The sequence below is a fragment of the Trematomus bernacchii genome, unplaced genomic scaffold (genome assembly GCF_902827165.1).
Source record: "Trematomus bernacchii unplaced genomic scaffold, fTreBer1.1, whole genome shotgun sequence".
Classification (NCBI taxonomy): Eukaryota; Metazoa; Chordata; class Actinopteri; order Perciformes; family Nototheniidae; genus Trematomus; species Trematomus bernacchii.
In genome coordinates this window covers 10,066,660-10,081,879 of record NW_022987313.1, presented here as the reverse complement: position 1 = coordinate 10,081,879, position 15,220 = coordinate 10,066,660, and the positions used below count along the sequence as shown (strand labels likewise).

Genomic DNA, 15,220 nt, shown 5'->3' with positions numbered 1-15,220 from the left:
AAAATACCCTTAATATATTACTCAAAATGTACGAGTACTCATTGTCCCTCTCTTTTTCTTGGTATAAAACCCTTATAGTGAATCAAATCTCCTTTTGTCATGTTTTAAAATAAAATGAATCCAATCAATGAAAGTCCCTTCCTTCTTTACATAAAAAAACGATGAGATGCTTTATCCAGCTTCTATCTATGGAGATAGAGAGGAGACAGAGCTATAGGCTATGTGGTCTGTTGAATACCTCCAGCTGTGATATATCTTCAAGTGTTATACACTTGCCTTAACATCTTGTTATCATTGAAAAAACATGAGGGGGATTCCCTGACCATGTATGTCATTTTATTGGGAATTAACAAATATTCTGTCAAATGTTTGTATCATTCCTGCATAGATGAGAATATTACCTCATAAGGTACACTGTACATCAAGGGAAATATATGGGAAAGTGGGTGGCACAAATATGGACCTCCTCTTTGCAGACGCCTGGCTAGGAAACCTCAGTGGCTGCACATTAATGACTCTGTTGCTCACACTAACCCTAAAAGGAGACAGCTGGGCCAATCAGCTCGGAGCACTGACAGCGACAGGCCACTCAGACGGTGAGATCCCACACAGAGCCTGGCTGGCGTTAAGATCAGCTGTTCCACAAGACGAGGAAGCTCAGCGAGCACACATACCAGCAGCATGGTTCACAGACATGTAATGTTTTCATCTCCTTAACAAGGCACCAGTGATGCTGTCCTGACTGGGTCATCATAGTGTGCCTTCTGAGTATAATAATCCCTCTTTAGAGTTATATGTGCAGAGTGACACATTATGCATCAAAGTAACATAAAACACAATGTTTTAAAACTCTGATTGCAAGTCACTTACAGTATGCTAAATTTCACTTTTGTGATTACAAACCTATAAAGAAATAATACTGCAACACGCAAATGCATTGCTTTAAGGCAAAACATTGCATTTATAAGCTCATGAAATACACTTCTTATCCTAGAAATAGTTTACTCTTTATGTTCCTTTGAGAAAACAAATGTATTAATCATTCATTAACCCCTCGTATCCAATAATACAATTAATATACCAATTAATCAAACTTTTTTATACTTAATAAACATTTAATTAAGAAACTGGGTCAGTCAATGACTTCACTGCACAGAAGTCCCATCCATGTATGTAAAACATACTTTCCTGTGGCTTGTTGATTTTTGCTTGCAGCTCTTATTTGGACTTGTGTGAACCCCAGGCCCCGCCCCTGGTCCCTCGACCCAGTCTAGGTCTTATTTAAGGGGCTCTTCTCACCCTCAGCCTTTGTCCTAGTGGAAGTATCCATCTACCAGTGCACCTTGGTGAGTACATTTTACAACTTTTCCTCTGATTCTCTGTCCTTTGTAGATTACTTCCTAATGGTTGTGCTTTGAGCTGATCAGCCCTAAATGAATGAATTGATGATGTAACTTCAGCTTAATAAAGGTTTTCCTCACGTTGTAACTGACGTGTAAAACTGGAGTAACTGGTTATTCAAGGCTGACTTCTTCGGGTTGTTGAAATTAATATAATTACATATTGTGGTTTTCCACTGCTCTGGAACGTTTCTGTGTTAAAGCATTGCCAGAGCTACAATTATAACTTGGATTTGTACACAAAAGCTGGGGGGAAGCTGGCCAAATCTAGCTATGCTCCAATGAATGAAATTAATAGGCAGCTGGGGCATGGAGCCATGTAGTAAAACAAAAGAGTCACGGTGTGCAGACAGATGGGTGCTGGCCCGACTCTACAACCTGCAATAGCAGGCGATCCATGTGTCACTTGTTTCACCCTGTTAACTACAGTGTGGCTGCTTCTGAGCTTAAAATAGCACCAGGTCTCTCTGTTATGCCCCTTTTTGGTGCTACCTCAGCAGCTCTGAGATTCCCCAGGAACAATCACGACTGTGTTGATATGGTATCAGTGTTTGAATGACAAGGTTGAGACCAAAATAGCATCCAAAGGCATGTCTAATTAGCTTTCTATATATAGCTCCCATTGAGGTGGGTTGCATTGAAGTGATAATAACTGTTGAGTAGTTATGAGAGCATTGGCAGGTCTTCAAACGCGTCCTGGATCACAGCTAATACATATATTAATGCAATTAGTCTGTGGTCCAGACACTTCATCACATCATCAGCCAAAGTGATAAAGTGTTTGTGGTTGTTCAATTATAACAGGCCTTGGTGCTATGTGTTCTATGATGGGCAGTTTAGACAGCTGTCGCTTACAACCATCCTAAACCCCCCTGTGCTGTTTATCTATGATGAGCAGTTTAGACAGTTGTTTCTAACACCCATCCTAAACCTCCTTGTGCTATGATTTCTATGATGACCAGTTTAGACAGCTGTTCCGACACCCACGCTAAGCCTCCTTGTGTTTCTACCATTCGTATTTTAGACCACCCCAATAAAGCCTAATCATGTGTGACGACGAAGAGACTACCGCCCTTGTGTGCGACAACGGCTCTGGCTTGGTCAAGGCTGGATTTGCCGGAGATGACGCTCCCCGTGCTGTCTTCCCTTCCATCGTTGGAAGGCCCCGCCACCAGGTAAGCTATAAGAAAACTCTGTAGAATCACTCAAGTTTGAGTTAGAGTACCATCGTCTTACATTCCTCTCTTGCTTCTTTCCTCAGGGTGTGATGGTTGGTATGGGTCAGAAGGACAGCTACGTAGGTGATGAAGCCCAGAGCAAGAGGGGTATCCTGACCCTCAAGTACCCCATCGAGCATGGCATCATTACCAACTGGGATGATATGGAGAAGGTGTGTGATGACAGTGAGACTCATTTACAACATTCATGGCAGCTGAACCTCCTCTCCCTGGCCGTCGTAAAAGCTGCTTATTTATAGAGGACCTTGTTGTTGTTGTTGTTGTTGTTTATTCAGCCGAGAGTTGTATCAGTGCTGACATCAGCTGTTTTCCTCCTTCAGATCTGGCACCACACCTTCTACAATGAGCTGCGTGTGGCACCTGAGGAGCACCCCACCCTGCTCACTGAGGCCCCCCTGAACCCCAAAGCCAACAGAGAGAAGATGACCCAGGTACTTCACAGTCAATACTCTGCGTTATATTACCACTTGTTGGTTCTCAGATTTAGACTAACCTTTCATATTCTGCTTGCCTTTTCCTCCAGATCATGTTTGAGACCTTCAACGTTCCCGCCATGTATGTGGCCATCCAGGCTGTCCTGTCCCTGTATGCCTCTGGTCGTACCACCGGTCAGTACATTGCTTTTTTTCATATGTAACAAATGTACTCAGTTATGCACTGAGATCAAATAAAAGGAAATTGTGCTGCAGGGGAGAAACTGTTGAACATTTGCACTCTGAGGGTGTCTATCATCCGGATAGATTCCTGTCCCATAGGGGAGGTGTTAATCCCTCTCCAGCAGAGTGTGTGCCATTTTATGTCAGCAGCATTGTATAGTTTATGATGTGAGAAATGCTTCAGGGGGCAGACCCTCACAGGCATGCATAGCTGACTAACCATGGTCCTTCTCTTCCTGCTAAAGGTATTGTGCTGGACTCTGGTGATGGTGTGACCCACAACGTCCCCATCTATGAGGGTTATGCTCTGCCACACGCCATCATGCGTCTGGATCTGGCTGGTCGCGACCTGACTGACTACCTGATGAAGATCTTGACTGAGCGTGGCTACTCTTTTGTCACAACTGGTAGGTCTATATCATTATGGTTTAGTTGTTTGATGAGAGGTGTATAAGTGTTGTTTCCTAATACATGAACTTTCTGCTTCTTAGCTGAGCGTGAGATCGTGCGTGACATCAAGGAGAAGCTGTGCTACGTGGCTCTTGACTTTGAGAATGAGATGGCCACCGCTGCCTCCTCCTCCTCCCTGGAGAAGAGCTATGAGCTTCCCGACGGTCAGGTCATTACCATTGGTAATGAGCGTTTCCGTTGCCCAGAGACCCTCTTCCAGCCTTCTTTCATTGGTGAGTAATCCTTTGCATTTCTTTTGTGATAAATCTAAGAAATGCGGTGTTTGTCTCAGAGAAACTCATCTTTTATTTGTTGTCTTCTACCAGGTATGGAGTCTGCTGGTATCCATGAGACTGCCTACAACAGCATCATGAAGTGTGACATTGATATCCGTAAGGACCTGTACGCCAACAATGTGCTGTCCGGTGGTACCACCATGTACCCTGGTATTGCTGACCGTATGCAGAAGGAGATTACAGCTCTGGCCCCAAGCACCATGAAGATTAAGGTGAGCGAACTTCAACGATTTTACATCAATGATTTCATCAATGAAGTTTTTAAACATTCAATAACACTCAAATGATGTCTATTCCTTTTCTAGATCATTGCTCCCCCTGAGAGGAAGTACTCCGTCTGGATCGGTGGCTCCATCCTGGCTTCCCTGTCCACCTTCCAGCAGATGTGGATCAGCAAGCAGGAGTACGATGAGGCAGGCCCCTCCATTGTCCACAGGAAATGCTTCTAAACACACATCCAACCTCCTTCCGTCCATGAATTTGTACGTTTTTGTCTCTTGTATATATATGTTGTTGTTTTAATGTAATAAAGAAAAGCCCTTGTAAGAGTTTCACCTGTACTGTGCTCGCTTACAGCAATGCAAAATGACAAAAAGAATAAGTGACACTTGATGTATACTGGGATATTTCTACATAAACCACAGGCTATTATTACAATACATGCCTCACATAATGTAGGCCTACCTGTATGCAGACAACTAAATAATCAAGAGTTTGCTAAGATATGTATGCTGATGCTTCCACCTAGTGGTTGAAGACAAAAGTGAACATTATTTTTTACTTCAGAAGCTTAACAAGTACTGACATTGGCATACTCTCCTAGTTAACCCGGATTACTTATTTGTTTTCAATAATTACTTTAGATAAAAATAGAAAGATCGAGTTGATACAGGCATTAACAATGTGGGAAGTGAAAGGCTCACCAGTGTGGTTTTGTGCAATACACAGTCTTTTATCAGGTTTTACATCACAGCTTACGTTTAAGTCCTTTATTCATTTCATTCTGTTTAAGCATGCTACATTTTGTGAAAAAAGGTACTACCAAATGCTGTCAACAGAGGCTTTTACGACCCACATATTTAAATACCAATAATTATTGTACCTTGAATGCATAAACAATTCAAAATAGTAGTCAGAACTTAATCAGACATGGTAGGGGAGGGACTTCGCCACTCTATTTGTCTGTTAAAATAATATGAACTATGATCTTAGTAAGTGTAATACAATCTCACTTTTGTGCATAAACCATTTAAAGATGTGACTAGTTTTTAGTTACAGAGACAACCGGTTGACAAAAAGCGTCCACTTGAAGATTGATTTGGTCTAGTGGAAACTGTCCCGCCCACCGAGGCTGCCCTGGCAGTTAAAACTAACGCCCAGGACAATGTTATTCGAAACGTTACCAGCCAATCACATCGTGAAGCGTAGGAGGCGCTGCTGTTTGAAAACTCTGCGGAAGAAGACAGTCTGCCAGTAACCGATATGACGAGCGAATCATAGCACAATGCAGTTAGCTAGCTGACGAATTGAATTGATGTAAATCATAACATTCGTTTAAGAAGAGGTAAACACCATTTGTACGTTGTGTGACCCCGAGGAGAGATTTCGTTTTTGTTTGTTCGAGGCTTGGCAATAAGCTAATGTACCTTGCTAAAGTTACTAGCTGGCTAATGTTAGCTAGCTAACTGCATTGCAACGGAAGCACGAAGCTGGCCATTACGTGGTCATGCAACGTTAGTTAAGTTACCATATTTTTGGGACTGGAAACCTTGTAGTTGTTACTGCTGAGGTTACAGGTGGACGGTTTTAAAGAGTAAGCGTCTTGTGAGCAGTTAAGATCCACGTGAGGATGACTTAACGACAGAGGTTTAAAGAAAGTGATACAGTTAGAGAGACAGAAGCGATACAGCTGCGGATGTCAGTTAGGTTCTGTCAGTAGAGAGTAAACTAATTGTTTCAAAGTTCGTTTTAAGTACAAGAAAGGAGTGTAAAATGAAAGTCATGGAGAAAAATATGATGCGGCTAGTGGCTGTGCAACACCTCCGCGCAGCGTACGGGATAAAGACAAAAAACTGGAACAAAAACAAAGCAGTCAGCTGTAAGACTGCAGCCAGCAACTCGGTAAGTTTAACTAAAAGCTATGTTCAATGTACAGCATCATTTACTTGTGTTACATTTGCAGTGAAACTTTCAACTTGACAATCTGTTCGTTCCGACCACAAATAAACAACAGTGTCAGCCTTGGACATGATATTGTTTTGGCAATTGAATCTAATTAGCATATTACTGAAAGCTGGTGGGACCCATTTGTTCGCAGGCCGTTGTCACTCATGTCAGTCGGTACTCAGGCTTTGTTTGGCTGTTTTCTGCTTTATTCACTCCATAAAGTTCTTTACCAGTCAGAGAAAGCCATGTCTAACAATACACAAAAGGGCGATGTTTTCCCATAAATCTTTATGCCACATAGTTGTGATGGATTTGTAACTATTTCGTCAAAGGATACTAACGTATGGGACACCTTTTTGAACTTAACGGCGGTTAGCCTGGATTTAAAAATATCTCTGAAAGCTCGGCTTGGTTTTTGTTTTCTTAACTTGTTTTTCTGGCTCTGATGAGTCACAAGGTTGGATGTAAGAGACTATTCAGATGAATACTGACCTTCACCATTTACAGGGATTGCTCGAGAAATGTAGTAATACAAACAAGTGCCAAAAACTTTATCTAAGACTATTAAGAAATCAGGAACTGATGTAGTGTTATACTTCTTCTCTGAACAACACATAGAACAACACCTTATGAATTGTCGCGTACAGAAAAGTGCTATATAAATAAACTTGCCTTGCCTTGCCTTATGTTATCATAAATCAACTAAGAATACGTATTGTGTGGCAGTGAAATTCCTGTCCCTTGTAGTATTTTACTCATTATGGTAAAAAAAACAAAAAACTGTGCTCAACATTTTGATGTAGGAAAGTACATGAGGGATTTGATGCTGCTAATAGAACATTGAGCAGTTAACATCGTTTTATTCATTGTGTTATTTTTTTTATTCACAGACAAAAGTGTTCGGGGTCTCCCTGGAGACATTACCGTACTATAATATGGAATGTGGGACCGTGCCAAGGCAAGTGGATCATTTTTACATTTACTTGAGCCTACAGGCAGCAAGTTATATCTTGTCCAATCTTCTACATTTTGCATTTTTTCACTGCATTTTCAGATTTCTGGTTGACGCATGTATAATGCTGCTGGCGCACGTGGACACAGAGGGCCTGTTCAGAAAGTCGGGCTCTGTCATCCGCCTGAAAGCACTCAGGGTGAGTGATGACTGAATTGTCCTTGCATTCACTCAGGAGCCTTGACCCGAAGAAAGGTCTAACACAACAGATGTGTTTTGTCCGTCCAGGCTAAACTGGATGCGGGCGAGGAGTGTCTGTCCACGGCTCTGCCCTGTGACATAGCCGGCCTGGTGAAGCAGTTCTTCAGGGAGCTGCCGGAGCCCGTGCTCCCCTCAGAGCTGGAGGAGGCCTTCCTCAAGGCCCAGCAGCTCCCCACCGAGCAGGACAGGACCTCCGCCACCATGCTGCTGTCTTCTGTACTGCCCGAGAAAAACCTCAGCACTCTGCGTCACTTTTTGGACTTCCTCCACAATGTGTCTATGAGGTGCCAGAATTATATTTATTTATTTATTTGCGCCAGTTTACCATTAAATTCAGTTTTACAATCAGCCGTTTCACCCTTGTCTTCATATTTACTTGACTGTTTTTTTTTGCTTAATCCCAGGAGTGCAGAGAATAAGATGGATAGCAGTAACTTGTCTGTAATCCTGGCTCCCAACATCCTTCACTCAGGAGACGGTACAGAGAAAATGAACGCTCACACAGAGAAACGCCTCAAGCAACAGGCAGCTATCGTGCACTGCTTCATAGAGAACGCCCACAACTTTGGTACGACCTGAGGCATGTTACCTGCAGCTCGTCTTTATGGCAGTCAACACTGTAATGTTTTAACAGTAAATACTTGGCTGTGTCCACAGGAGTGTTACCACAGTTTTTGCTTGAGAAAGTACCGGCCATGATGGGCTGTGAGGGGGGGGTCCTGTCACCTTCTCATGATGGACTTGAGGAGCTGGACTTAAACTCGGGGATGAAGAAGAAACTCAGGCGCAGCTTTGGAGGTAAGACTGTACCATCAGGCTTTTCTTTTGTTATTCATGATAGCTGCAGTACGCAAAGATTTAAATCAAATATTGCATTGGCCCGATACATTTCACACGGGACATTTGCAGTGCCCTACAAGTAAACTGGAGCCCCATATCTCAGTAACTGTAAATGTATCTTGTTATTTTGAAGCAGATTTTTAGTCCGTAAATACTGTTCATATGGTTCGGTTTGTCTCGTATTTCAGATATGGTCAATGGTGCTCTGAATAAGATAAAAACTAATAGAACACCCACAAATTCCAACCAGTCAGACAGTCTTGGTAGGTACTCAGGTCGAAGGAAATAAGGTGCATGATGCTACTGGAGCAATCTATCTGCAATGCACAAGAACAAAAAATGCTTTCTGCAAATGTTTCGCCTTGATATTGAATGATAAGTCATGTCAATTATGCTTTTTTCTAAATGGCTTTTGTTTTTCTTTGCCTATTTGCACGGTTAATCTTCCATAAAATTCAGTCAACAACTGCTTATTCCTCCAAGTGCCTTGTCTCACAATCGTCTTGGGAATGTTCTTAAATGCAAAGAAAAAAATCAAATCTTTAAAAAAAACAATTCTTCACATTTGAAGGTATTAACTCTCCTTTTGTGGTTTTTGCCAGTCTTTTCTTCTGCCACTCCTGTGATTGCAACACCGAGCTCAAAGAGAAAGCTTCCTCTGGAATCTGGTCACTCTTTTGGATTCTCAAACAAGAAACGGAGGTCTGTCAAAAAGACCCTGGGGATAGACTTATTCCCCAACACTTTGTTCAGCGCCACTTCCACTCCTGGATCAGGTATTGAGGATTGTTTGATCAAATGGGAACCAACAATTCTGCTCTCCGTGCAGCATGGGGTTTAACATTTTTCCTTTTTTTAAAAATATATATTGTAGCTTACAGTGCTTCTGGGGTCTTGGACTCTCCCAACAATCCGTCGTCAGCAGGGAAGTCTAGAAGGCAGTCCGCTGTCTCTGTGAGGAGGAAGAGCCGACGAATCAGCAACAGACATGCTGTCAACAGGTACTGACTAGTCACCTGTTAAAGCTCACAATGATGTTTCTAAGGGACGATAGAACTGCTGGGTCCTTTACCAGAAAAACAACTGGTAATGCAATGGTTATTGCAATTTCTACTTGCAAAGAAGTACCAAGTATAAGCAGGTCAAAGTAGTTAAAGCAGAACAAGTAATCCGTAAGTAAAATGGCTATTTTCACAGTATTATATAATTACATAATTGTATAATGACCTTTTGTATGAAGTGCATTATTTACTTCTGAAATCTAATGAAGTATAAAGTAGCAGAAAATGGAAATACTCAAGTGAAGTATGTCAAAGTAGTACTTATGAACATTACATTCCAAAATGCCCTCGCATTACATTTAATGAACAAAATGTTTGACAATTGGATGCCACAAAATGCATTGCCCTCTTTAAGCCTATCGTATGCTGAATATCCTATGAATCCTTTTCAGAGTTGAATCCGGAAGAGCTGGCTGCTTCTCTCCTAAAGTCAGCAAAAAAGATGCTCCAAGAAAATCTCTGCGGCTGCGCTTCAACCTGGGGAAGAGCAGCAAGGAGGCTGTAAGTGTGGTTCCACGACAGGCTTCACCTTCCCCTCATGTGGCTACAAGTTAGAGGGCCAACATGTATGATAATCAAATGCATTCAGGCATACTGCCCCGATTAACTGTATTAAAATCAAGTAACATTTGCACATCGGGGTGTTTTTTAAATGGGTAAAGTGTTGCACGTTTGCACTTTATTTTATTGTGTAACAATCTAAGCTTACTCTCAGTAACTAACACAGTATAAACTAATGCTCACTTTAAAAATGTTTTAAAAAAGTTCTTGTATCTGTAATGTTGTAAAATATGTTATGTTCATGCTTGTGTGGTACAAAGCCATAGGATATGTCCTGTGATTTACAATGTTAAGCACTCAGGTGAAAGAATGTTATTAAACACTATATAGCACAAATAATAATCTATTGTAACCTGTTACGGGATACATGGGTCAGCTGTTTACAATGCCTAGCTTCTCTAATGCATGCAGTCACATGTGAATTCCTGACTTAATAAAAAGTTGATGACCAACTTGTTGTTTCTTCTGAGTGACTTTTATCCTCCTCTGAAGAACTAACCACTACAACATTGAATTAACACATTAATGGGCAACATCTGTGGGTTCCTTTTTAACAAAATAATATACTAAAGCTCCCTCCTCCCTGTTTCTTTCATTTTTCATTTCATGGTGGTGTTAAAGGTGTCAGAGTCTGTTGGCTGGCGACTTGCCACGCAGGAGAGCACCACCAGCTTCCGTTTCACCGAAGAGACAGAGTTCAGTCCAGCTGTTCTGCCTAGAAAAGCAGAATCAAAAAGTGAGTACCGTATGCAGAAATCTAATAATAAGAATAACATGATTCTAGTGCTATGTTCTGTAGTCTTTAAGTTATAGTAGTTAATATCCCACTTTGTTTTACAGGCACCAAGTTCATCAGTAAGTCTGAAGACAACCTGCTCACCCCCCAATGTGACTCAAGTGTCCACCAGACCTCATGGAGCAGGGAGACCCCTCGAGGAGCGCAGGCTTTCAGGGGAGGTTCCTTCACCGACACCCCCATGAACATGCGCCTGAAGAACAACTACAACTCTGAGCCGGCCATCGTGGTGTCGAAGCCCCCAGCAGTGTCCGTCTTCCCTAAGAAGCTCTGCTGTGCTTCCAGCGCTGAGAGCCTCGAGAGCGAGATCTCTCCTACCCTGCTGAAAATACACAAGGCTTTCACAAAGTCCGGGAGTGACCTCCAGCATCCCTGCACCTCTGTGGGGACAGACACAACAAAAACACTTGACAGCCTCCTCCCCCCACCAGAGACCCCCCCAGCCAAAGTCCTTCTTGTGGACATGTGTGCCTCCAGCTTCCCAGCCCAGCAGAGCTTCCTGGCTTACGATCAAAACATCACCTTTGGCCAGCTTGAAATGGCTGCCTTATCACCTTTGCATATTGACAGTGTCCTTTTTGAGTGTGGTGTGTACCGTACTCCAGCAGCACAGGCTGACGCAGGGTCTTTCTGCGCCGCTGCCATCAGTAGCCTCAACAGCTCCACGGTGGGGGAAAGTGATGCGGAGGTGGAGGAGGTGGAGGAGGTGAACTGCAGCCGGCTGGTGGACGCCCTGGACATCCAGAGTCCGGCCCACTTCAAACTGTGCGTCCCCTCCGGGCGCCAGTCCACTCCGTACAGGCTGGGCCTTGAATTCAGAGATGAGTTTAGTACCCCGCCTAAGATTGGTACTAAACTCCGTGCGGTACAAAACAAATCTTCCTCAGAGAGAGGTGCCGAAAAACAGCAACCCCTCTCCCCGCGCAGCCTGGAGACCGAAAAGCGCCGGGTGGCGGACCACATCCATCACTTCAACAAGCTCACCCTTTACTCCCCCAAAGGGGCCTTGGCCAAACTCGTCAGATCACCCCTCCAGTTCAAGCGCACCCCCGTACGTCAGACCGTGCGCAGGATGAACTCTCTGCTGGGGGAGAGCAGGAGACCAGTCAGAAAGGAGGAACTCGGCATCAGCCAGAACGGCCCGATGATGAAGGCAGTGAGCCTGGAGAGCGGCCTCTCCCCTCACCCCCAGCTCCAGCTTCACCTGGGGGAGGGAAAACTGTCCAACAGCGCGTGTCACATAAAGAAACCCCCCCCAGTCCCGCCCAAAAAGCCAAGCACCCTGTCACGTAAAGCCAAGGTGTGCACTCTGGCCGACTTGACCAACAAGGTCCAGCCAAAGACCAACGTGGACAGCTCTGACCAATCAGGAGCTCAGAAGCCTCTGGGGCAGCAGGTAGTGGAGAAGGACATGAGCCATTACAGAGGGTCCCCCAGAAACCCCCTGAACCAAGTACGCCTGATGTCAGCCACCAAGCCTATAGATTTATAGTTTCAGTCTTTTTTTTGCCTTTTTTGTTTCCTCCATACTCTGCAGGTCTCCGTCAGCTACGTGACATTAAACATTCCCGCTTATATTCATATTTTCAGGGATTTTAATTTATTTGTTTAGCTATGGTAGGTGATGTTTGTATTGTGATAGGGTCTTATTGGGAGAATGTTCATTTGCCTTGTGTTTGTTTTACTCTAGTAAAACAAGTATTACAATATCGACATATCAGCTGACAGCGTTATGCTGTGTAGTTAGACTGTAGTGTGCAAGCCAAATTATGTGTAATATGATTGATGGTATGACTGGAAATGTTTTAGATCAATGTAATGCTTTTTTATTTATGCATTTGATATCTAATCCTTAGGTAGATTTCTTAAACCAAACTGTTTACAGAAGTTGAAGCTGTTTTTTTTTTTAATTTACAGAATATATTCGTACTGTCTCATTTTGAACTGAAAAAGAAAAATGCACCTTTTGTTGGGTTTTCACAACAAAAAAAAAAGCCAATCAGTATTGATCTATCGCAGGCCATTAATTACAAAACCAGCTAAATGCTTTGCTATGTGAAGTCCGACAGAACAAATAAAGTCAAACGGCATAAACCTTAAGGGTTTTACAGTTGAATTATTCTAGTTTGCCTTAACAGTCAGTACTTGTTTGCGCCACAAGGGGGAGTCATGCAACCACTGCCTAAACAACAGTTCACTGACATGTTGGTGAAACATGTTATTGGAAAAGGCTTAGGAATTTACTCTTTCAAAATCTCGACTATATCCTGATATAACAGCATATTCAAACAAATTTGGTTCTGGTACATATCAGAAGATTAATTGCGTCACAGATGCATTAAGGTAATATAGGTAATATATTTCCTCAGTGTAAATTCAGGTTTCTGACTGCATGGATCTAGTTCAATGACTTGTGTTGACATGTAAGAGGTGAAAGGCCTACATATTTTTTCTCCTGTAAAGAATCTGCAGAGTAGACAGTGAAGTGTCGAGGTCAAAATTGCTTCCGATTTATTCTCCACAGCCCGATGGGGGGGGGGCTCGGGTGATTTTCAGTTGCAGACTGAACTTGGAAAAAACGTTACTTTCTGCAGCAGCATATTACTTTTATCTCTGCAGTGATGGCAGAGCAGTTTCCCTTTCTATTGGTCTGTTCTGCACCTTCGGGCGGTGCGTCATGATGCATATTGGTATTACAGATCACGCAGTTGGGCCGAGGCCATGTGTTCTGCAGATTAATGTTCACCTTTCTGTAACAACATGAAATATGGAATAAATAATGCTGGAACAAACTATTCGTTAGATAGTTATGGTATACAGATAAATACACGTTTGATGACTGGCATACATATTCTAGGTTTAAAACCAACGACAGTGTGGGTGCTGGAGTTTATTTTCAACAATAAAAGGGCTAATTGTGACTTAATAGTTACACTTAATGTATTATATGTATATATAGCAGTGATATGCCTTTTTTTAAAGCTTTATTTATTGTATCATATTTCACATGGCAACATCAAAGTTTCTCCTAATAATGGCTATTCGTAAAGCATTAGAAAAACCTTTTAATATCCAACCAAAATGCATTAGTAATTAGTAACAATGTATAAAGTTAAGACAATTCCTTTAATAGAACCGCCAGAGATTTTTTATACCTAAAACCGCCACCTGGGTCAAATTGACCCGCTATTAGAATGCATTGATTTTCAAGGTAAAATGTTCTTTTATTGAACAGTGAGTTTTGATCGCACAGGGATGAAACGTATACCAATATAATCTGTGGACTCTCAGGGCTCGACATTATAAATGGCCCGCTGGCCCGGAAGCATTATTTAGACACCGCGGCCAGCATAACGTACTTTCAACTCGCCCCACAGCTGTTTGCTGCGGAGCGCAGCGCGAGCAGTCTCCCGTGAGCGGGAGCGCACTCCTTCACTACAGACTGTCTCTATCTCTCTCTCTCTATCTACAACTATCTATCAATATATCTATCCATCTATCTCTCTCTCTCTCAATCTATCTCTCAGTCTATAAGGAACCGCAGTAGACAAAAGGCGTTGCTATAGCAACACGTCATGTTTATATGAAAAGGGGTGGGGTCACCCGCTGGGCGGAAATAGGTATAAATGGCAATTTTTTGGGCGATTTCTTCAATCTGACTTCATATTGACAATTTTTAACAACATAGCGTGCTACATAACACACTTTCAGGAAAAGTCACGGACTGGAAGACTTTAATATTTTATTGAAAAAAAGTTACACACAATAAAAAACAGCTCTGGGTCAAATTGACCCGATTGGCGGTTCTAGTGTTAAAAAAAAAAAAGTATAAGGCTAAAACTTTTGATAACTTTGTAAAACTTTGATTTTAAAACCCTAAAACGTGATTTATGATAACGTGTTGCTTGGTTGCCTTTTTTGGTCATGTAAAATAAAACGTCGTTTTGGAACTAAAATAAACTAAATCAACTTAAAGGACCTGTCTATCTACTGGACTATAATAGCGTCTCTAAAATTCACAACCTTAGTGAAAAAGCCTACTCTTTGGCTCAATTATATTCCTGGTATTCAGTAACATTAAAATAATGATATATCGAGAATGTACAGGTGTTCTGTAATATGAGTCAGACAGTCGACATTTCTTATTGATTCTATACCTAGATTGCATTCGTAATTTACGAGAGGACCGTGAACGCCTACATTTGGGTTTAAAGTGTGACATATTATGGTATTATCATCATGTTCCTTCTGATCAAATAAAAAAAAATCACCAGTTCTACTTTTTTTCTCCATGTGCGCATAAACGTTCCGGCCTGTCTGCTCTCGGCTTGTCTCCCCCCCTCCCCTCCCTGCCTGCCCTCGCTGTTCCTCGGTTGTCTGTTTTCTTGAAGTGGGTTCAGGGAAGTGTTGAGGGGGCGGATAGTTTTGATTTTCTCTACATTGTGCTTAGCCAATAATGTAGAGGGAACTGTTGTGCACATCTCAGCTGGCAGACATTTAAAAGGGAGACAGTCCGGCGCTGGAGCAATTTGTATTAAACCCC

At 42.4% G+C, this 15,220-nt stretch overlaps 2 protein-coding genes across 4 annotated transcripts; both read left to right on the top strand.

Annotated features, from left to right (window-relative positions):
- Positions 1-1,309: 1,309 nt before the first annotated feature.
- Positions 1,310-4,591, top strand: LOC117482590 (actin, alpha cardiac muscle). Its single transcript, XM_034130768.1, has 9 exons — positions 1,310-1,346; positions 2,425-2,575; positions 2,662-2,790; positions 2,959-3,069; positions 3,162-3,246; positions 3,540-3,701; positions 3,786-3,977; positions 4,071-4,252; positions 4,346-4,591. The coding sequence occupies exons 2-9, from the start codon at positions 2,447-2,449 to the stop codon at positions 4,487-4,489; spliced, it is 1,134 nt and encodes a 377-aa protein (XP_033986659.1). The 5' UTR covers positions 1,310-1,346; positions 2,425-2,446; the 3' UTR covers positions 4,490-4,591.
- An 887-nt stretch (positions 4,592-5,478) lies between these two features.
- arhgap11a (Rho GTPase activating protein 11A) lies at positions 5,479-12,777 on the top strand. Of its 3 annotated transcripts, none has more exons than XM_034130533.1 (12): positions 5,479-6,161; positions 7,097-7,164; positions 7,261-7,357; positions 7,447-7,703; positions 7,824-7,987; positions 8,077-8,217; positions 8,448-8,522; positions 8,862-9,035; positions 9,134-9,260; positions 9,713-9,821; positions 10,503-10,617; positions 10,722-12,777. In XM_034130533.1, exons 1-12 carry the CDS (start codon positions 6,033-6,035, stop codon positions 12,167-12,169), a joined length of 2,904 nt encoding a protein of 967 aa, XP_033986424.1. In that variant the 5' UTR covers positions 5,479-6,032; the 3' UTR covers positions 12,170-12,777. The 3 variants fall into 3 exon arrangements, with proteins under 3 accessions (XP_033986424.1, XP_033986544.1, XP_033986472.1); XM_034130653.1 differs by having other exon boundaries at positions 9,713-9,860; XM_034130581.1 differs by lacking the exon at positions 8,448-8,522 and having other exon boundaries at positions 6,033-6,161; positions 10,722-12,169.
- The last annotated feature ends 2,443 nt before the right edge of the window (positions 12,778-15,220 follow it).